The sequence below is a fragment of the Idiotropiscis lumnitzeri genome, chromosome 4 (genome assembly GCF_059441095.1).
Source record: "Idiotropiscis lumnitzeri isolate Australia: NSW breed Sydney's pygmy pipehorse chromosome 4, RoL_Ilum_1.0, whole genome shotgun sequence".
Taxonomy (NCBI): domain Eukaryota; kingdom Metazoa; phylum Chordata; class Actinopteri; order Syngnathiformes; family Syngnathidae; genus Idiotropiscis; species Idiotropiscis lumnitzeri.
Genome location: NC_142394.1, coordinates 16898717 through 16919325, shown reverse-complemented (window position 1 = coordinate 16919325; position 20609 = coordinate 16898717). Strand labels below are relative to the sequence as shown.

Below are 20609 nucleotides of genomic sequence, written 5' to 3'. Positions count from 1 at the left end.
ACATATCACTCCCTCTCCCACATTAATATTTTAAAAAGCATTATCTTAAAAACTGTTTCTTATTCTAATATAGCAGCTTGACAGACAACAAGAGGCATTGCATAAACAACATAAAGAATTGCTGTCTTCAATTGCAACATGAAAACTTAAATAACATTACAAGCTAACATTAGGCTCCAACTTTATACAGTGTGTATTTAAAACTTTACAGGCTCCAGCAAGACGGCCCGTGTCCGCTATTTCAGGACCTTTTCCCCCCTGGTGGGGGAAGGCCGGGTGGATGTTTATGGTAGTAGACTGGTGGGGTGGGATTGGAGCCTGCATTCATCCCAGTGGGAACATAATACATACCATCCAGGTAGCTCTGGTCCAGTGGTGGATGGCTTGGGGCCTCTGGTTTGGATCCCTGACCGGTACAATTACGATAGCTACCACTGGGCCCATTTGGGTGGACTGTTGCTGCAGATAAGGCCTCAGGGTATCGAGGCGGCTGGTGTTGAGACGGGGGATGGGCAGTGGGAGGGGGCGCGACATAGGGCATATACTGTGGAGCCGGGCCATACATGTTAGGGTTGTGGAGAGATGAGTATGGCGCTGCTGATGGAGGATATAGGCCTGAGTGAGACATGCCTTGCTGAGGGATGAGAACCTCCACATACTGGCCAGTTTCTGGGTCAAACAGCATCTTCCTCAAGGGCTGCATTGGCACCTCAATATAAAAATACTTCCCTGTTTCTGGATCCAAGAGGACCCTTCTAGGTGTCGGCCCATAGCTGCTCTCCGAGTACATACTGGAGGTGTCACCCCCATACTCTGAGCCATACTGCCCACACATGTATTGGGGATCCATGGGAGCGAGGCCAGGGGAGTGGTTGTGCCCTGGATCATTGTAAGGAGCACCAGGCATGCTTGCTGGCTGATGCTGGGGGGATCGATGGGGAGGTAGCCGCCGGGGGTCAGTGGGCATGGGGCGGTCCACCGGCATGAGCGAGGAGTGGGGAGGACATGGAGGAGGATGATGAGGAGGTTGGTACATGGAAGGCGGTTGGCTTGGACAGAGAGGACTTGACTTTGGTGATGAGCTGGGCTGAAAGTTCATGGGCTGAGGATCAGCTCTGCATTGGTGGGGTCGGATGATAGGCTGGGGGGCTTGGTATGGTATCATGTGACCTGGAGAGTGTGTAGGCGCTGGTGGGGTAAGGTTGTGTGGGCTGTGGTGATGATGGTGATGATGGGGTGCAGGCGGGGGCAGAGCTGCCTGAGGAGGGCAGCCAGCTGTACAGGAACAAGGAGGAGGGTAGGAAGGGTTGTGATAGCGATTTGAACGCCGGTGCGTCAAATCTGGCATGAGGGGACTAAAGCTCTCTCTTTCATCGTAGCTTGGAGGGTCATCTGAGACATAAAAAAGTTGGTCAGCGGCCCTTTGGGTGCGTCTATTGGACAATGACCCCCGGTATTGCTGCTGTGTGTATTCTGGGGTTTGTGTCGTAGAGAACTCAGCAGTTGGTTTGGGATTGTTTGGAGATGTTGTCACAGCTACTTCATCCATATTTGGCTCCGCAACAGCAGGCTGGCTTGTACCTATGGTTCCTGTAGAAGACGTAGCTAGTTCAGGCACCTGTTTTGCTACCGGATCAGAATTTGGACCTTCAGTTGAGGTAATACTCGGCACAGGCGCTGATGTTGCAGTTGTAGCATGTGCGGATCTCACAGGCGCTATCCGTTGTTGCTGCAGTTGACCTTTGGAAGCATCTTTGCCTGATGATGATGGAGCTTGGTTTGTGACACTCGACAATGTTGCTGTTATTTTGCTTGATCGAGGTTTCAGGCTAGATACAGCCGAGACAGCTAGTTTTCTCGTTTGGTTAGACACTGAGGACGACTCACAGGGGATCTTTCTGTAGATGGTGGGTGATGATACTACTATTGTTTGAGGCCTCTCATCCTTCTTTGGAATAGCTGATCCAGGTGCTTCATTAGTCTTCGCTCCTAAATCCGCAGGTTTGAATTTGCAAGTTGGTTTTGGAGGTACGGCTGGTTTTTCTGAATTTTTAGCAATAGATTTAACTTCGATGGTTTGCGGCCTATTTTTGGGGCTTTTTGTGGTCATCTCTTGCTTTGGTGTTTCTTTTGAAAGCGACTTCACCTCTATTGGCTGAGGTCTGAATCGTCTTATTGCAGGTGACCTTGGAGGGAAAGTTGAGTCCTCTCTTTTCACGGCTTCTAAGTCTTTGTGTTCCTTGTGTTTATCAAAAGATGAAATGTGGTCTGGTGGATTTTCTTGTGAGCTGGTTGTTTTTAGTTTGATGCAACCACCCTCGTCCTCTTTGGACTTTGCACTTTCATCTATATGGTCAGACGGCAGCAAAGGGCTAGGCACAGTGGATAGAGCAGAGAGTGTCTTCTCTCGATGTGACTCAGCTAAACCATCTGAGGGCGTCTGCAGTGGGATCTCTAAGCAGTTGACATGTTTACGCTGGTCCACCTTGCCTTCGGTTGTATTCTGACTCTCACCCACCACTGCTCCAATGTCAGCTTGGTAGCCTTTTTCCTTTAATAACATGGAAACTGAGTGACTACTACTGCTTGGGGTGCTGCCGGTGGTTGTGATCTCAGGTGAAGATGAGGCCTGGAGTAGGGTGGGAACCTCTTCCTGAGTAAGGGGTGTACATGTCTTTGCCTGGCTGGATTCATCTCTTATCAACACAACAGCAGTGGAGACTCCTCTTTCCTTACCAGGAGGTTTGTGGAGACTTCCAAGCATGGGAGGTTTTCCGTCTGTTCTCGTAAGAACAGGCTTGTCCACACTGTCTGCATCCATATTGAAATCGCGTTGCCACAATTTGGTAGTTGCTTCACTAGCCGGTGGCCCCTGCATCCCCCACTGTGTGTCTTTTTTAGACGATTTATTGTCTTGTTCTGCGTTTGCAGAGCGCAATGTTTTGCCTCTAGGGTTCTCTGAGTCTTTATGACTTTGTATTGTAGTTTTGTCGTCTTTCCAGCATACTGCCTTGCATTGTATTTGCATCGGGTGCAGTTGAGATAGAGGTTTCTCTACGCGCTGCAGAGGTGAGTGTAATGTAGACAAACTTTCATCTTTCCCGTTCTCCCCCTTTTCCTCTCTCCTCTCCATCATACACTTATTTGTCCTTTCCTCGCGTAATTCCGCTGCACATCCCTCGTGCTCTTCTTCCGCATCCTTTTTAAGTCCATCCTTGTTTGTCTCATTCAAATGTTCCATCCTTTCTTCTGTGATATCCCAGGGCGATGTACAACTGGTTGCTTTGAAGGAGAGATTATATGTATTCTTTACAAGTTTCCTGACGTCTCTAACTTTGTGGATAGGGCCCTTTGCTTTATTATCCTCATTCCGATCATCTGTTTTGAGATCCACATTGGTCTCTTGGAGCTTTTCTTCCTTTTGTCTGAAATAAATATCTGGTGAAGATATGTCTCGATTGTTTTCTGCCTCAGGCGTCAGGCAGACATTGAGAGATGCTTTCTTTTTCTTGCCCCCTTGAAAAATAGTATCCTTTGTTTCCTGTGTCATGTGGCAGCTCTTGTCACGCTGTTGCAGTTGTTTATGGACCTCTGTGTTTTCACATGCCTGATGTCGGCTTGTCATCCTGGTCTGTGTGCTGAAGGCTCCGGTAGCAGAAGGAGCTTGCGTATTCCCGGCGATGGCATTTGCTGAGTTGCCTCCCTCTTTTCCCTGCCATGCTTTACTGTCATCTATGTGCTGTATACATCTTGACTGTGAGATATCCAATGGCTCTGTAAGTTTAGATCTTATTTCAGATGCTGGTGTAGTTGAATTGCACACTTGAAAATCCAACTGTTGGTTGTCAGTGTGCAAAATGTTAGAATTGTTGTTTCTGCTGTTTGTGTTTGGCTTGTTGTTGGATTTCTCGACTAAACTCTTTCCTGGTCTGATGTCATCTCTTTGTTCATCTTTCATAGTAAAAACTTCGCAGGGATGATTGTAGTTAGAGGACAAGGAAGAATTTAAGTCCTCAGTAGTGTTGTCTCCAAAAGCGGGGTTCACTTCATCTCCATCTGGCTCATCAGATTGTTTATCAGCACTTTGCATCTTCTTAGACAAAACACTCTTGATAAGGCAAGTGGCCATTTTTGTCTGAGAGCATGTATCATCCAGAGAAATAGATTTTTGAAATTTGGATTTTCTTTCATTGTGCTCAGGATCAGGGCTCAGCTCAGGAGCATAGCCTTCTTGGTGTGCTGCTGGTGAACTGCACTTTCTGGACAATGCCTCTCTGGAATGTCTTTCAAGCGAAGACCTGTTTTCCATCACAGGAAGTCCAGGACTGTTATTTTCACTACTGTCGTCCATGCTCTCCTTCCTCTTTAACTGAATCTGTCTCTTTGGCACTCCTCTTTTGACCTTCCTTGTGTCTTCTCTTTCCACAGCCACATCGATGCATTCAAAGCTTCCCATCGCATAGCAGCGGGCTGAATCAATTCCATCAGAATGGTACAGAGACTGCTGCTGTAATGAAAGGTCATCACTGTCCAGCTTTGAAGCAGAACCCCTGAAATCAGCATAGGTCGGCCAGGCGCCACTGATCCCCGCTGGGCTCCCCTGAGTCGAAGGCTGGGAGATGTTGGTAGATGATCGGTGACTGGAGTTGTACATATCAAGGTAATCTACCTCGGGGCTGGACAGGCTCCGAAAAGCCACATCTGTGAGCCACTTCACCTCATTGTCTGCTTCATCCAACTCACTTCCCATGCTAGAGCTTGAACTACGGCCAGGCCTGTTTGTGCCCGATCGAGGACAGAACTTGTTCTGTGGTGCAGGATTCTGAAGTCGCCTGGTCACCCCACCACTCTTGTCTCTCTGCGAGGCAAGTTTAAGTCGACTTGGCTGTTCCTGTGGCTGTCTTGTGGCAAGCAAACTCTCTGAATAGGAATGCGGTGTTGGCAGTCCCCGACAGCTCTCTGTGCTTGTGGGGGCTGTACTGCGAGTTGCAGGCCCTTTTCTATTCTTGGCATTGAATGACAGCTCAACCTGTTCCCCTCTGTAACTGGCATCCCTTTGCCACTCCGCCCACTTATCAATCTCCCACCCCTCCCTCCGCGTTTCTGTCTCCATTCCCCTTTCCCTTTCTCTCTTCTCCTCCAGCTCAACTTTCCTCTCCACTTCCAATTGCTTCCCAAGTCTGACACATTGGGGCTGACTATTATTATCAGGAGGGACAATATCGGGGCTTTCCCTATTTGACACGGTCTTCCTCAAATAACCACTCTGTGAGGATGGTGCAAAGTCAGGGCGGACTCTATTCTGCCATTTTCGACGTGGTTTCTCAGGTTCTATAATGTGTACAGGGGTAAATCTAGTTAGTGGGGGAGAGGGGGTTTTCCTCTTGTTTAAATGGTGGGCCATGTTCTGCGTAAATCTTGCTCTTTCACCAAGTTTTTGTCTCGAATGATCAAAGGTATTATTTGACTTAAATGAATTATGTGTGTGTTGATGCAGTCGTTTTTCTTCTCTTTGCAGAGATTTAGCCTTGTTAGAAATATGGTGAAGCTTTTCCTTATGAGTAAACACCAAATTGGGAGTAAGTGACTTATTTTTAATAGTAGGGCTGTTAAAATGAGTAATACTCTCAGCACCTTGATTTTTCCCAGATAAGGATACCGAACCAGCAATCGGTATTTCCTTTGGGGTAAGTCTGTCCATTGTGTGTTGTTGAATTGATGCTTCTTCAAAATTTTCCTCAGATAAGAACGGTGAATTAGATGCTATCGACTGACTAGGCACAAATGGAGAACTGGTTTTTGTTTCAGATGTGTTATCTTCTTTGTCTAATTCAGTTTCCAACCCTTTGTGTTGGTTGGGAAAGGAGAAAATAATTCCCTCAGGTGTCTCCAAGGGAGGAGTCGGCTTTAAATAGTGGCTGTTGTACTCCGAGGATAGGATTAATGGTGAACGTTGATTACATCTATTCACTGGAGATGGTGTAGCAGGCGATGGATCTGTATCTCTGAGCTCAGGAGAAGAATTTAGGCTCTGGTGTCTTAGCTCAGGTGAGGGAGTGCAATACATGGACTGAGGTGAAGATGTGTGGGACCTGGACTGAGATACTTCACCCTGTAGCTCTGAGCCTGAGAAGCCTGATCCAGGAGACAAGTCTCGTGGTATACTTGCTCTACTTGGGGAGGGGCTCCTTCTCACAGGTGACGCACATGTACGTGTGATCTCAGACTCAGGAGTAGGGAGACGACAGAGCTCGGGAAACAGGGGAGTCTCCCCCTCCTCAGGTAGAACAACAGAATAAGATATCCCAGTGATGTGAGGCGAGGAAGTGACACTCCTTGACCGTGCGCACTTTAAAAGAGGAGAGTCTGATATTGTTTGCTCTTCAGAGATGTAGTCTCGCCTTTCAACCTCTGGTGAGGATGCTGTGATCCTGATCTCAGGTGAAGGAGCTGTGTGTGTGCTCTCGATTGAAGAACAGGTACTCCTGATGCCAGGTGATGGCGATAAACTATAGTTAGTCACAGGTAAACAAGCCTTGGTGATTATTTCAGATGATGCTGAATTAGGTCTTGAGTGTCCAGGTGAGGATGTTCTTGTCCCACTTTTGTGTACTGCGGACGAAGCACTCTGCCAGTCAGGCGATAGAGAGGTGTGCTTTAATTCGGGTACGACGCCACTATCCACAGAATATGGACTGAATGATATCACAGGAGGGGAGGGTGTGTAGCTTGTGGAAGCTGTTGAGAGGGTGGTGTCAATCTCAATACTTTTAAAGTCAATTTCTGTTGTGTTGTGATATTCATTCAACTCAGAGCTAAGAAGATAGTTTTCTATTTCTAGATCTGGTGTGGAGCCTCTGCTCATAAGATCAGGCAGGGAGACACTTTTGCTCAGCTCATTCAAAGGAGATGACGCTTGGGTGTCAGGTAAGGAAGAACTATAATTTAGTTTAGAAGAGAGCAGTGTTTCTTCTGGCTGGTATTCTGTATATCCAGATGAAGGCAAATGAGAGGAAACATCAGATCTTGATTCTACATTTGAAGATTGAGAAGAAAAATCAGTGGGGGTGGGGCCAGGTGATGGACTGGTGTTTTTGTTAAGGTGTGTGCTCCCTGGCTCAGGTTTTGTTTCTCTAAACTGAGATTGAGTGTTGATTGAGTCTGAGGAGGATGAGATTGTGCAGTTCATGGGCTCACAGGTAGGACTTGGAGTTGGAGATTGACTTGACAAGCTGGCCACGCTGTTATTTTTTGTGCCTTTTAACACAGGAGTTAGTCTCACTTGTTCACGTAGTGGATGAAGTAATGAGGGTGAACATCTCGTCTCAGTAGAGGAATAACACAAACCTGAAACTGTTTCCTGTGAACAGAGGCTAGAGGAGCTGTTGTGTCCAGGAGAAGGGGTCTTCTCCCTAAAGTCAGTGTTGTGGAATTCGGATAACGGGCTTACTGTGTACAGCTGATGCACAGGTGATTTATTTTCCGACTCCAAACTTGAGCTACTAGCTTTAGAAAGTTCTGAGTTCACTATGATTTGCTCAGGCTGCTCGGATTCAGTGGACTCACCCTGCAGTGCAGGGCTGTAAATTCTCTCTGTTAGCTTGTCAGCTCCCTCTTCTCCTTCAAAGGAACCCGGTGCTGTGTGGTACGAGCCGGAGGAATCATTCAAATCATCCCCCAGGGGTGACGTGACCAATGTCCTCTCCGCTTCCGTCTGCGAATAGACAAATGACCCTACGGCTGGACTGTTGGAGGCCGAGGGTGACTCACAATCATCCCCAAATATGTCACACAGGCAAGTGGTCTCAGATATGGCGCTGCGTTGACTTGGAGAACTTATGATGTCAAATATTTCAACGTGGTTAGGGGTGCCGTCCCGATGGTGCAAGGAAAACTGCGTGCGAGGTGCACTGCGCAGCAATGAATAGCTGTCCTCTTGAAGAGTCCAGCTGTCCATCACTAGTCCACAAGCACCGAAGTCTCAACGTGGCCGTCGAGTCTGTCTTCTAGTTTGCTTTTGGTTCTCTTCCTGGACTGGAAAGGAGATGGGGTCACCAGGACGGTGTGTAAGATCACTCATTTTTATTACCACAGACATATAGCATGAAGAGATAGAACCCAATAATGAATATTATTGTTTTGATTGTTGGTCTTTTGAAATCAGGAGTAACATTTTATCAATACTGTAATCATAGTGCACTAATAATCAACCACCATTTACACATCAAATTGTCTTAAAATAGTATTACTGTAAATTGACATATTGGATTATGGGAACAGTAACGATAAGAAAAATTAAGCCAATTAAAGACACAGAACTCTGTAATGTAATTTAAAACTCATTCACTGCCAATGGCATTGTTGGCTTTTAAGAATCCAGAAATTCAGGGTCTGAAGATGGCTTGCAGTCAATGATTTTTACTTTTTAGCAAGTATACAAAAGATGTGTATAATAAATGACTGCTATTTCTTCTTATTGCTCAAAACAAGAATGAAAGTTACTAAATTAAAACAGCTGTAAGGCAACAACAGAATAGTTGATACTGTACCTTTGAAAAGAAAGATAGGTCTTTTCCAAAGGGCATCAAGTTCCCCTGTATAGCAATGTCTGCCAGTGATCCAAGGAAGTGTCTCTTTAATCCACGGAACTCTTCAAGTCTCAGAGATCAACATGTGAGGACGAGCAACTTTGAAGAGCCCAAATGTGATTGAGCCTCACTGCTTCAGATCAATGCAGTGGCATGGATCAGGCTTCAATATAAAAAAGCAATGAGGCCATCTTTCGCCGGCACGTTGCATCCTCCACTGCTCCCTTCTTCATTTCAGCCCCTCCCTTTAGAGTTGGCCTTGGTCAAAGTGCCTTCTGAGTCTACCCTGGCTCCTCACTTTTCTTCTCTGAGCTGAGCGGTGCGGGTCGGCATTGGCTTTCTTGTGAACGCTGGCCCGGGTGGGTTTATAGTTAGCAGCAGGTGCTGATCCAGCCAGGACGACGGATGAGTGCGACTGGAATCTGACACTTAGGGCCAGCTCAGTCACAGGGGCCGGCTATATATAGAACCATACTATCGGAGACTGATAGTCTCTGCTCTGGCTGCTCGGGCAAGATGGGAAAGGAAATAATACAAAGCTTATTGTACGGAATACATACTTCACTAAAATGTTTTGAGCTTCCTCTTAGAGATGACCTTGTAGATTAAATGTGAATATGTGTGTCTATGCATTCAATATCTAGGTGGGGGGAGGACAGGTTAAAGATGGGTCCAGAAATCCAAATTTGACCGGTCAAACAAAGGCTGTTTGTGCAAGCACGCTACTTTTGCGCAAGATTAAGAAGGTATGCACACGGTTGTCTCTTACTGTCTGGATCTTTTACTTAGGCCGGTGTTTTGTATACCACACTAAACCAAAGCTACAATTGGTGGTCAGAGCATGTTTTTATGTTGGCAGACGACCAATGATAGCCAACATGAGGGTGCATGGGTATTTTTGACTTTGTCAGTTTGACTAAACCTGTCCCTCGCCTAATACCACAAGAGATCAGCTGTAAATCTCAGTCATTTGGTCATTCAACACATCCTAATGGAAAATATTTGACTGCAACCAAAGCCAAAATTGTTCACTCAGTCAATATTAACTCATTTGCGCAATGATTTCACTGTAGCAGTAAGATATTGAGTCTATTCTGCCTCCCGTCCAGTGAAGTGGCAACGAGCACGCACATTAACGTGTGACGATGGACACTGTAAAGACAGCTTTAGCTCCGTTTCAACCATGAATTTGATATATACTCATTAGCAACTTGAATTTAAAGGCATCGTATATCCTCAAAGAAATCTTGAGAGGGAATTCACATTTCAGAGGAATATCATACAGCAAAACTCAAGCTCAAGCACTAAAGAGAAATGGTTAGAATTAAATGCAACACGGCTCAGGAGGAGACATGCAAATTTTTCATTGTTTCAAATTGTTGCCAAGTGTCTGAATAAAAAAAAATCTGTCAAATTACCAAATACAATTCATTAAAAAAAAATTAGAGCACAATTAAACTGGTTCAAATAACAGCAATTTACACTCCGATACACCATGGAAATAAATATTAGGCAGTTAAACAAAAAGCAGTAAGTACTGCAGAAACTGAGCATGCCTCGATCTGTTCGTAACCTTTATATGTCGGAATTCATTTAAATGTTTGTATAAAAACTTCTATAGATATTGAACAATAAAATTCAAATCAGCAGGTATAGTGATAAATGAACATGGCCGGTGCCATGTAACGATGTATTTTTATGCACGCCATTTAGAATCTTGAAACGTCATACGTTGGGATTTTCGTACTGAGACAGAGGAACCCCTCTTCAGCGCTTACAAAATGGTGTGTTTTTTTGTATTTCGTAACTGTACGTAGCTAATTCTAGGCTTTTGGTGACTTTTCAATCGAATAACCGTTGGGAAAAAAGGTCACATTTTTTGAGGTGCTGAAGAAAAAAAATCTAAGTGTGGTATGGTTACCACTAGTGGTAGAGGACTCCCCCCAGTGATACATAAAAGAATCACTGCCTCGGTACAGTTCAGTTGTACTGAACTGTATTTACTTTTTAATTTCAATATACAGTATTTGCATTCAATGATTGAGAACTGCATGTTTTCAAAGAAATATAATTTTTGACACGTAATAAAGTCAGTATTTATAGGTTTAAAATAATGGTGCTAGTTTTTTATGTTTACCAATATGTTAATATTTGCTAAACATAAGGTTTATCTGAGGTGTTGTCTTTTGGGGATTTTCAGGAAACGATGCATGTGCACGGCTTGATGAGGCACACAGCAAACAATCGCACAATCAATTACTTTGGCAAAAATAACTCCAAAATGACAACTTTTCATTTTAAAAGCCCGGAATCTCTGAAGAGGGCCATTATGACCGTGAAAAAATACAAATATTGAATTTCTTATCATTGATACACAACATCTGATGGATAACTAGTTTTGAAATTAGACATCAAGGATAATGGTTTGTTCAACTATTGTTCAAGGTACTCCAAAATGGGGCTCGGATATTATTATATTAAATTAATATTATATTTCAACATACATTTACGCACAGGATTTGCTTCTGCGGAGCCACATAAAATGAAGTGTCGGGCCGGCTCTAGCCCCCGGGCCTTGCTTTTGACACTGTGTAGAAGGAAGATCAAATCCGTAACACGTGTTCATATTGTGCATTTTATGTATTTATTTGAGTAATAAAATATTGAAAGTCTTTCTTATTACTTGGCCAGTAAAGATCCACGCGATAAATACAAACGACTTGTCTAAATATGAAGGCAGCCGATGTTGATGGACTTGAAAAGTGTCAGCAGTTGGTAGACTTTTACTGTGAAGTGATCGCGTAAAGTCACGATGCGACACAGGAACATCCGCATTCGGACTGCTAACAACTGCAGTGGGCTGGCTAACGCTAATGTTTGCTAACTAATCCAGATCGGTAAGTAGGATTCATTAAAAGCGTGTCATCGTAACTATTCATGGTTATATAGAAGTTTAGTACTGGGGAAATGACTAACGAACAATATGGGCTATGTCGCCATTCCCGATTGAGACAATTTAGGCCTTGTCAAGTCATTCAGCAGCTGGCTAACAAATTAGCTGCTAGCAGTGACTAGCTTTGATACGGTTTGTTCGATTTATTTTTATTAGTTTTTTTACGACGTTCCGATGTACACTTTTTGATAGTGAAACATGATTACTTGAAGGACGGCGTGTCTCGTCACATTTGGTGTGTAAAATAAGTAGATGGAAATATAGCTTACATTAACGGTAGCTAGCATTGTGCAAAAAAAAATTAAGCCTACACGCACAGCCCCACGTAAACAAAAAGGTCACATCGGGACTTAGTCCTTTCAACAAAGGGGTGATGGTGTTTTAAGACTTACCAGTTTGCAAGTGTTGCTCTTTCATAAATTGTCCGACGATTAAAAGTGATTTCTCTCCGTTTTGCCGTTAGTAAACACAAGGCCTCAAGACCTAGACACCGACCAGGCCGGACTGTAGACTGCAGAAGAGTTCGTGTAATCACCAGCAGTTTAAAATGACCCCTTTTCTCTCGCGCCGTGTTCAAAGCTAATGTTTTAATAGCAACAAAATATACACGTATCTGTGCTGTGGTGAAGTCCACGCGACTTTCAAACAATGTCAACATTTGATGCAAATTTAACTTCGAATGCAATACAGTTGTTTAGGTTTTTACGTCACGTATGTTTACCAGTTAAACATATTTAACTGAGTTTGAAATTCAGTAGTGTTTTTGTACTGATTTAATGAATAAATCTATTTAAGGATGGCAAGGTCATCTGAGGAAAAAATATTATAATTAATATGTATGCATGTATTCTTAGCAGGGTTAAATGTTCGGTGTATTTTGATAGAAAAGTCATACAAACCTAAATTTGCGTATATTCTTACTAGGGCTATACAATTTTTGAAATTTTTTTTTCACAAGTTTCAATATCTCCAGGTTTATTTAGTTTGCTCAATGTGGCCATGGCGATTCAATAGCAGATTATTTTTCCCACGTGTCCTCCTTCCATGTCTTTTTGAACAACCACAAACAAATTAATCTGTACTACAATAAACACTTTAGAATTGATTTAAAATAGGGCTGCATTTAATGACTTTCAACAATGATTAATCTGTCAATTATTGTCAATTTATCGGTTAAAAACAGAAATAATCCCACTTTTTTTGTTTAAATTCCTTTGTTAAAAAAATAGGACATTTCAAAACATCATAGCAGAAACGCACAAACAAATTGATCATGATTCAGTGGTTGGTCCATTTAAGATTCAGTTACTGATTGGTCCTTAACAAGTTGTAAAATTGGCAAAAGTGTTATTTCTCAATATAAAAGCAGATTTTTTCAATTATTTTACTTTGCTTCAATACAAAGATATTCCATCTGCTTTCATGCAGGACTACAGGAATTTTTAAATGACCGATTTGACTGTGAAATATGTTGGTGGTTGTGCACATGATAGTATAGTTCCTGTTTGATTAAATCAGTGGATGGTTACTATCAGACAAGACCATCCTGCTGGTACAAGAGAAAACAATGGTAGTTAGCCAGAGCACATAGTTCATTTTCACTTTTAGCAGCTTCTTATGCAGCTCATCCAAGGTGTTATTTGCATTTAGAATCACTTGAAGAATAATTGCTGACAAATGTGGTATAGTTTACACTGCAGATGGATGGTGGTCTACATTAGCATATATTGACACAGCTGGAATTAGAAAACAGATGCACCTACAATATAAAGTAATGATGAAATAGATTTAACTTGATTTCCACCATTTGTTTTTCTTCCAAAGTGGTGTTTGGGAACGTGAGGGAGTGTGTGTGTGTGCGCGTGTATATGTGTGTGTGTAGCGTGTGAACTATGGAACAGTGTGCGTGTGTGGAGCGCGAGCTGGAGAAAGTGCTCCATCGCTTTGTCATGTACGGCCACCAGTCTGAGGAGCGGCTGGACGAGCTCCTGCGCAGCGTCTGCGAGATACGAGGACAGCTGGTTGCGTTTGGTAAGGAAAACAGAGCCTCCCTTCAAAAAGTTATTGGTGTTATTTTAGCTTGAATTAATGTTAACTTTTTATCTTTTGCAGGAGTCCAAGACGGAGATCTGTCGGTCCTGTCTCAGACTATGGCTCAGTGCTGTAAGAATATCAAAGAGACTGTCCAGATGCTAGCCTCTCGACATAAGGACATTCACGGCAGCGTGTCGAAAGTGGGCAAAGCCATCGACAGGGTAAAGGACAGCCATCACTTACGCTCATGAAAACGCGGATAGCTGACGCGTGTTATCTGTCTTTCCAGAATTTTGATGCCGAGATTAGTGCCGTTGTCGCGGAGACTGTGTGGGACACTACGGAGAGACAAAAGCACCTGAGTGAAACAATAGTGGAGCATCTGTACAGACAAGGCATGCTCAGTGTCGCAGAAGATCTTTGTCAGGTAAAGCATCAAACCTCCATCCTTTTTATTGTATAGTGACGTGTGGTCTTCATAAGTGCGTTGTTTTTCTAGGAGTCGGGTGTAGTCATAGATATGAGCATGAAGCAGCCTTTCCTGGAGCTCAACAGGATCCTTGAAGCGCTGAGGATGCAGAACTTGAGGCCGGCACTCGAGTATGTTGGCTTTAATTTGACTACACATTCATCATCCGGTACCAATTTGGAGCCGCCTTAGCTTTGTATTGATTATTTCTACACAACGTGAACCGTACACCGAGAAATGCGGCCAAACAGTTCCCATGTGTCTCATTGTGAGCAAGCGGGGCAAACCACAAAACGGACTTGGTCAGTGAAGGCCGGAATTATCTTAAGCAGGTGTGGGCAAACTACGGCTCGGGGCCACATGCGGGCCGTTAAACGTTTTAATCCGCCCGCCAAACTTGAAAAAAAATTAAATGAATTAACCTTGTTAATGTTTTATTTTCTAAATACTGTGTTTTTTCAAAGACATATATTGTTGTATTGCTTTGGTTCACTTTTATTTACGATTAAATGTTTTGTTTTGTTTTTCTCCGATGTGGTGAGGTTACCAAAACACTCCATCCATATGCTCCTAGATCGGCCCCTCTGTCAAATTTTAGAATCCATTGTGGCCCGCCAATCAAAATTCAACGCCTCTACGTTACATTTTCCCATGTCACACGAAACTTCAGCTAATTTTGTGAGGGAACTTGTTAGCAAGTTTTGAAAGAATTAACTTCTGACGCGTTCCAGCTCTGGCAAAATGGAAAATGTGACAACGTCCAACATAGATACTTTAAAATGCGTTGATGCCGTAGCAAAGTGTTCTCCATTGCTCTCTGCAGTATCGTATCAAAGACGCTGCAAAATGAACGGCATGCATTATTGACCTTGCTAACTTTTATTTTGCTTGATTTTAGGTGGGCGGTGACAAATCGGCAACGTCTTCTGGACCTCAATAGTAGCTTAGAGTTTAAATTGCACCGCTTGTACTTCATCAGCCTGCTCAGCGGGGGCATTGGCAACCAGATGGAGGCACTACAGTACGCTAGGCACTTCCAACCCTTCGCCTCGCAACACCAGAGAGGTAAGAACTTTTTTTTTTTTTTCTTTTATAATATATACATAAGAATTACGTATGACCTTTCTTCCGTACGGCAGTACAGTAATATCAAATTAAAATAAATCTCAAAGCTAATGTATGATATAATTAACTAAGATGAAAACCAAGAACATTTTCACTATAATTATTTCTAAATGTAAAATTTCAATTTGTTAATGTTTTTGTTAAAGCACTAATTTTTATAACTTTAGTTTTAGCTATTTCATTAGTTTTTGTTGACTATAAATAATAACTGTGGTGATGTGTAGACCATGTACCAACTTGAACTAAGTAATGTAATATAAATAGTATCGCATGTCAGGCCGCAGTCTGCGTGTGGATTTACAATGCAGAAAATATGTATTGGCCTTTAGGGAGCTACGGAGAGAGTACCAAGAAAAACTCAGGTTGGTGCGAATAGATTACATTTTTCAGAAAAAAAAATTACAAAACAGTTGCAAATAAGTCAAATTTTGACTGATGGATTTTTATTTTATTTATTTATTTTTTTAGGCCGATTTTGATGTTTGGCTGAGTACCATTCCGAGAACCCATTAAAAAATAATTAAATAAATAAAATAATAAATATGAACAACAACTTCTTTGGTCCTGTGTGCCATATAAAGACATGAGTTCCGGCGGAACAACACAGCAGAAAAATTAGCACATTTTTTTTTTTTTTAAATTTTCTTTGTGTTTTTGGGTGGTTGACTTTAATTGTCCAATTTTATAACGTGTTGGAAAGCTAATATCAGCTGGCCGTCCGCTTAATCGGGCATGCCCTAGTTTAACTTTATGTTCCCCTACCATATGTCGTGGTTCATCATCTGTGCCCCTGCTTTTTTATTTTCCTTTTTTGGGGGAAATGTGAATCATCAGCACATAAATATTATGCGTAAATCTGAAGTCATTTTTTATTTTTATTTTTTATCTATTGCGGATTTTCGACTGCAGTGGGCGAGTCTGGAACGGATCCCCCATGATGAACGGGTGCTCACGATGCAGGCGAATTGACTTAAATGCAAAAGGTCATTAACATCCAGCTCTCTCTTATTTGTTGTTCGTGCAGATATTCAAATCCTGATGGGCAGCCTGGTGTACCTGCGTCACGGCATTGAGAACTCTCCATACCGTAGTTTGCTAGAAACCAATCAGTGGGCGGAAATCTGTAATATCTTCACCAGAGACGCCTGCGCTTTACTGGGCCTCTCTGTCGAGTCCCCTCTTAGCGTTAGGTGAGTCCTCTGCTCCGTTTGATCTTAACCACCTAAAACCTTTTGATATCTTCATGTAGCGTTTTTTATGTGGGGGCGTGACATGATGAAAGCCGCAATGTTTTTGCTCCCTCAGCTTCGCCTCAGGCTGCATGGCTTTGCCCGTGCTGATGAACATCAAGCAGGTGATCGAGCAAAGGCAATGCAGCGGCGTCTGGACGCACAAAGACGAGCTGCCCGTGAGTTTTGTTCTCCGTTCCAAAGTCACGTTTCCCTTTTCTGTTCAGTCTTGTCCTAATGCCTTTCCTGCCTCTGCCACAGATTGAAATTGACCTCGGCAAGAAGTGCTGGTACCACTCGGTGTTTGCCTGCCCCATCCTCAGACAGCAAACCTCAGCGAGCAACCCGCCGATGAAGCTCATTTGTGGTCATGTCATCTCCAGAGATGCTCTCAACAAACTGACCAACGCTGGGAAGTAAGTCAACACTTCATTTAATGTATTTGGAGTGGCAATTAATTAATTTTTCTTTCAATGTAATAATAAAATAATCATTTGTTTGTCTAGGTACATATTAGTCAAGATTTTATATGGAAAAACATAGTTAAAGCTGTCTTTATGTAATGTATATTATTTTGTTTTTTTATTAGATTTGTATTTATTTATTTAATTTTTTTTATTTGTGAGGGGGGGTCTCTGAGTTCCCAATGTGTCCGAACATTAAACAAAAAGTGTGTATCTTTTTCTTTAAACCGTTGACAGTTCGTTTACCGTTCCAAAGGTGCATTTGTTTGTTTGTTCGTTCATTTTGATTTATTTTTGGACCGCTGATTCAATTACGTCATGACATAAGACATTTTGAGCTCTCAAATGTGTCGGACTCTTGGGGGGACATGTTTAACATTTTGAATCTCTACACTGAGTTTTCTCATGGAAAACAACCCAGCTTCTCTTGACAGTGTGTTGTGGACTTTGTATATCTATTTGGACACTCTCACATGCTCACTGTGTCTATGTGTCTTGTCAGGTTGAAATGCCCGTACTGCCCCATGGAACAGAATCCCTCACACGCCAAGCAGATCTACTTTTGATAGCGCACACTCCTCCTGCGTGGGAGAGAGGATCAAGTTCCCTGGAGCGGCTTGCATTTCCAGGACCATTTGCCGCGGCCCGCCTCCTCTGTCCCTGGCCCATGACCCGATGTTGTAAGCATTAAGGTTTGATCCCGGTGCTCATGGGACACCTTCGGCCCACCCTGTAGAATGCAGGGTCCCACTGCGACCTGCGGTGGAACGAGGAGTCATGAGAATGTCCTCTCAAAGAAGCGCCACTGACTGAGAATCATTCAAACTTGATTGCAACTGAAATATTATCATAATTATTATTTATAGTGTTTGTTCTTTTGGGCTTTTTTTGAGTTGGCTTCTGAAAGAAAAACTGCTTCTCCCCCCTGCCCCCCCATCCTTTTTTTTTTTTTTATCGCAATACATCTTTCATGAGAACACCTTTCTGAGAAAATGTGCTGTAGTTCTCAAGTGAGACTGTTGCTGCAAGCACGACTTTGATCAGATCCACTTATCGGTGAAGGAACAGCCACCCCCCCCCCTGCCCACCCCACCCCATGTGACAAACTGCACCAGCAACAATCTCCGTCTGGTAGATTTGTCTCGTTCCGTGTGTATTTAACAAACACAACACCAAGGAAATATACGCTACTGTGAAAATGTGCTCTCTTTCTGTTCGCCATCGCAACAGCCTGATGTAAAATAGCCAAGCAAACATGCGTATTAGACTCTAGTGCAGCACGACTAACAGCTCGCCCACGCGCCGCGGAGCCTAATGCTGGCACGCCATGTGACTTGGAGGTGTGAAGTGTTGTGATGGTAGCCGCGCGGTCTGCCCGGATGCTCGTGACTCAGCTTTACGTCGTGGGTGGGGACGTCCGTTTAATATATCCCTAATCTATATTCATCTGCTTCATAGGTTTGGTTTTATTTTAAGACAGAGTCGCAATAGAATTATCATTAAGAAATATTTCCTCAGGGCTCATGCTCACAGCACACAGGTAGTGTTAAAGAAACGAAGAGAAGAAGAATATACAGATCTTTGGGGCAGTCTTAGAGTGCTCCGTGGCATACTAATGCATGTTCCCAGTGTCCTGGAATTTGTGATGTCACCTCACATCAGTGAGGCTCATTAGCTCTGCAAGCACTGCACCAGCATAGCTCTCACACATAAACCATCTATATATATATATTCAGTGTTACGTACATAATGCTTATCTGGATTTTATTTAAAATGGAGCAAAGCAGACTTCACTTGCGTGTGTGGGGAGCATAGATCGTTTCCTGCTCAGTGACGGTCTCCATGTGTGCCCTGCGAGTGGCTGGCGACCAGTTAAGGGTAGAGTCCATTTTTTGCCCGAAGTCATCTGGGATAGGCTCCAGCGCCCGTGACCCTGTACGGGTTAAGCGGTGTGAAAGTAGATGACAAAGCAGGTTTTTATTTTCTTTGTGTGTGTGTGTTCGCGCGTGTGTGTTTTGAGATTAAGAGGATTTCTTTTGGTTGAGACTCGTTCATCATTTCCAGGCAGACTCTCCCGTTCCCGTCTGTCTGCCTTTCCTGCTTTCCTGTATGTGATGAGTTTATTGTAAATATTTAACCTGACATGTTTCATATATGGGCATCAGAAATAAAACTTTATACTCCAGGTACGTTGGCGAGGCTTATTTTTACTGCACACCACAGAAAACAGACTCATCCCGTTAAGTGGGTAAAACAACATCACCTAAATTCTTGGAGGCCTTAGATTAGAATGTTTAAGAGGGGATGATTAACTGGGTTTCATGCCACTGGTAACACTGATCAACTTTTTTTCAATCAGAGATGGAAGTAAATTATTGACTTATTTTTTTTTGTGGTGATTCCAATAATGTCCCTTGTTTTTTTTCCAGTTGCACTTCTGGCTTTTATAATCATGTCATTTCCTTTTTTTTTAATTAAGGATTCGGTTCAGCAACGTATATATTTTTTAAACGCCAAAACTAAAAACTGAGGTAAAAATCCAGATTTTGCAAGCTTTTATAGGTTAAACCTAAAAACTAAAGAACATCTCAAAAACCTAATGTGCTAGAAAAAAGGAAAAGCATTTTTGAAAACAGTTGAAAAAAATACGCTCAAACTATTTAGTTCATTTGAAATAAATTGCGGAGAATACAAAACGTTGGTTATTTCAAAATGCCAAAATAATAATGTGACCAACACCTTGTTTGCTGTTAAATATGGGTAACTGCTGCGTTGTTACTTTATGAATTATTGTTGCGGAACTTTCGTATTATGTTACTGCATTTTCTGCTATGGTTAAATTGTATTATTAAATTACAGTGAACTCTGCAGCCTTGTTCCATAACATACTTGTTTATTATTACATATTATGATATAATGATTGTGACTTAACAGCCCGCTTCCAAAATATGACTATTCGTTTAAAGTTATTTAATTTAGAAAGTTGTTGTGGTACTTGCTGGCATTTTTCCGTAACTACAATTCACGATTCTCGTTTCAATCGACGATCACGTGTCATACATATAGAACGACGTCCCTGTAAACTTGCGTCTGTAATAAATTGCGCAAACTGTAGATCAATATTAAAGAAGAGTACATATTTTCTGAATCGTTTTTTTCTCACACTCGTCATTTACGTTCAGCAGAGTCTGAGTGAGTAAGTGAACGGTAAGAAAATTGAGACTTCTATCAAAGTGTTAGTGGTCCCTGCCACCAGGTGACGCTGTTGCTATGTTGTAAACCCTAATTTGGACGTAAATTGAAAATACGTACAAATTCAAGAGTATTAAGTATGGCACAAGGGGTTTACTTGGTCATTTGGGTGTAAGTGAACTGCAAAGACTCTTAATATGTTTATCATAGACCAAAAAAGGGTGAATTTTATAAATTCTTCATGAGCTGATTTAAAGGATCTGGCCGGACAAATGGCACATTTTTCACTCACCAGCTCAGTTTATATATTTTTGATCAGGAAATTGAAATTAGTTATCATTACCTTTTTATATCCACAAGAAACAAGAGTCGACTTGAAAAACGCCTACTTTTAAATGAGGGATATGACCACGCCCACCGCAGCTCTCTCCATTTGTCGTTCGTCATTGAAGGGACTGATTACAAACTCTCCGTTGGAAATCATTGTAATTTCATTGCTTATAACGTCCGGAAACGGTGATCAATTGGCACCAAAATTCATGTGGACATCTCTAC

At 42.6% G+C, this 20609-nt stretch overlaps 2 protein-coding genes across 2 annotated transcripts; one reads left to right on the top strand and one right to left on the bottom strand.

Annotated features, from left to right (window-relative positions):
- Positions 1-241: 241 nt before the first annotated feature.
- LOC148338345 (uncharacterized) lies at positions 242-7957 on the bottom strand. The gene is made up of 2 exons (XM_088295053.1): positions 7500-7957; positions 242-7418 (listed from the first exon to the last, which is right to left on the bottom strand). Exons 1-2 carry the CDS (start codon positions 7955-7957, stop codon positions 242-244), a joined length of 7635 nt encoding a protein of 2544 aa, XP_088151179.1.
- A 3397-nt stretch (positions 7958-11354) lies between these two features.
- rmnd5b (required for meiotic nuclear division 5 homolog B) lies at positions 11355-19051 on the top strand. The gene is made up of 10 exons (XM_088295050.1): positions 11355-11485; positions 13366-13572; positions 13654-13796; positions 13865-14002; positions 14075-14175; positions 14943-15109; positions 16194-16359; positions 16475-16577; positions 16660-16814; positions 17365-19051. The coding sequence occupies exons 2-10, from the start codon at positions 13434-13436 to the stop codon at positions 17426-17428; spliced, it is 1176 nt and encodes a 391-aa protein (XP_088151176.1). The 5' UTR covers positions 11355-11485; positions 13366-13433; the 3' UTR covers positions 17429-19051.
- Positions 19052-20609: the final 1558 nt, after the last annotated feature.

What these genes read in the sequence shown, in the direction of transcription:
- LOC148338345 (XM_088295053.1), bottom strand. Translation starts at nt 7,957, where the DNA reads ATGGACAGCTGGACTCTTCAAGAGGACAGCTATTCATTGCTGCGCAGT. An exon ending in GAACTTTCTAAAGCTAGTAG is followed by an intron (nt 7,419 to 7,499) that starts CTCAAGTTTGGA and finishes CCACAACACTGA; the next exon opens with CTTTAGGGAGAAGACCCCTT.
- rmnd5b (XM_088295050.1), top strand. Translation starts at nt 13,434, where the DNA reads ATGGAACAGTGTGCGTGTGTGGAGCGCGAGCTGGAGAAAGTGCTCCAT. An exon ending in AACTTGAGGCCGGCACTCGA is followed by an intron (nt 14,176 to 14,942) that starts GTATGTTGGCTT and finishes GCTTGATTTTAG; the next exon opens with GTGGGCGGTGACAAATCGGC. An exon ending in CGCCTCGCAACACCAGAGAG is followed by an intron (nt 15,110 to 16,193) that starts GTAAGAACTTTT and finishes TTGTTCGTGCAG; the next exon opens with ATATTCAAATCCTGATGGGC.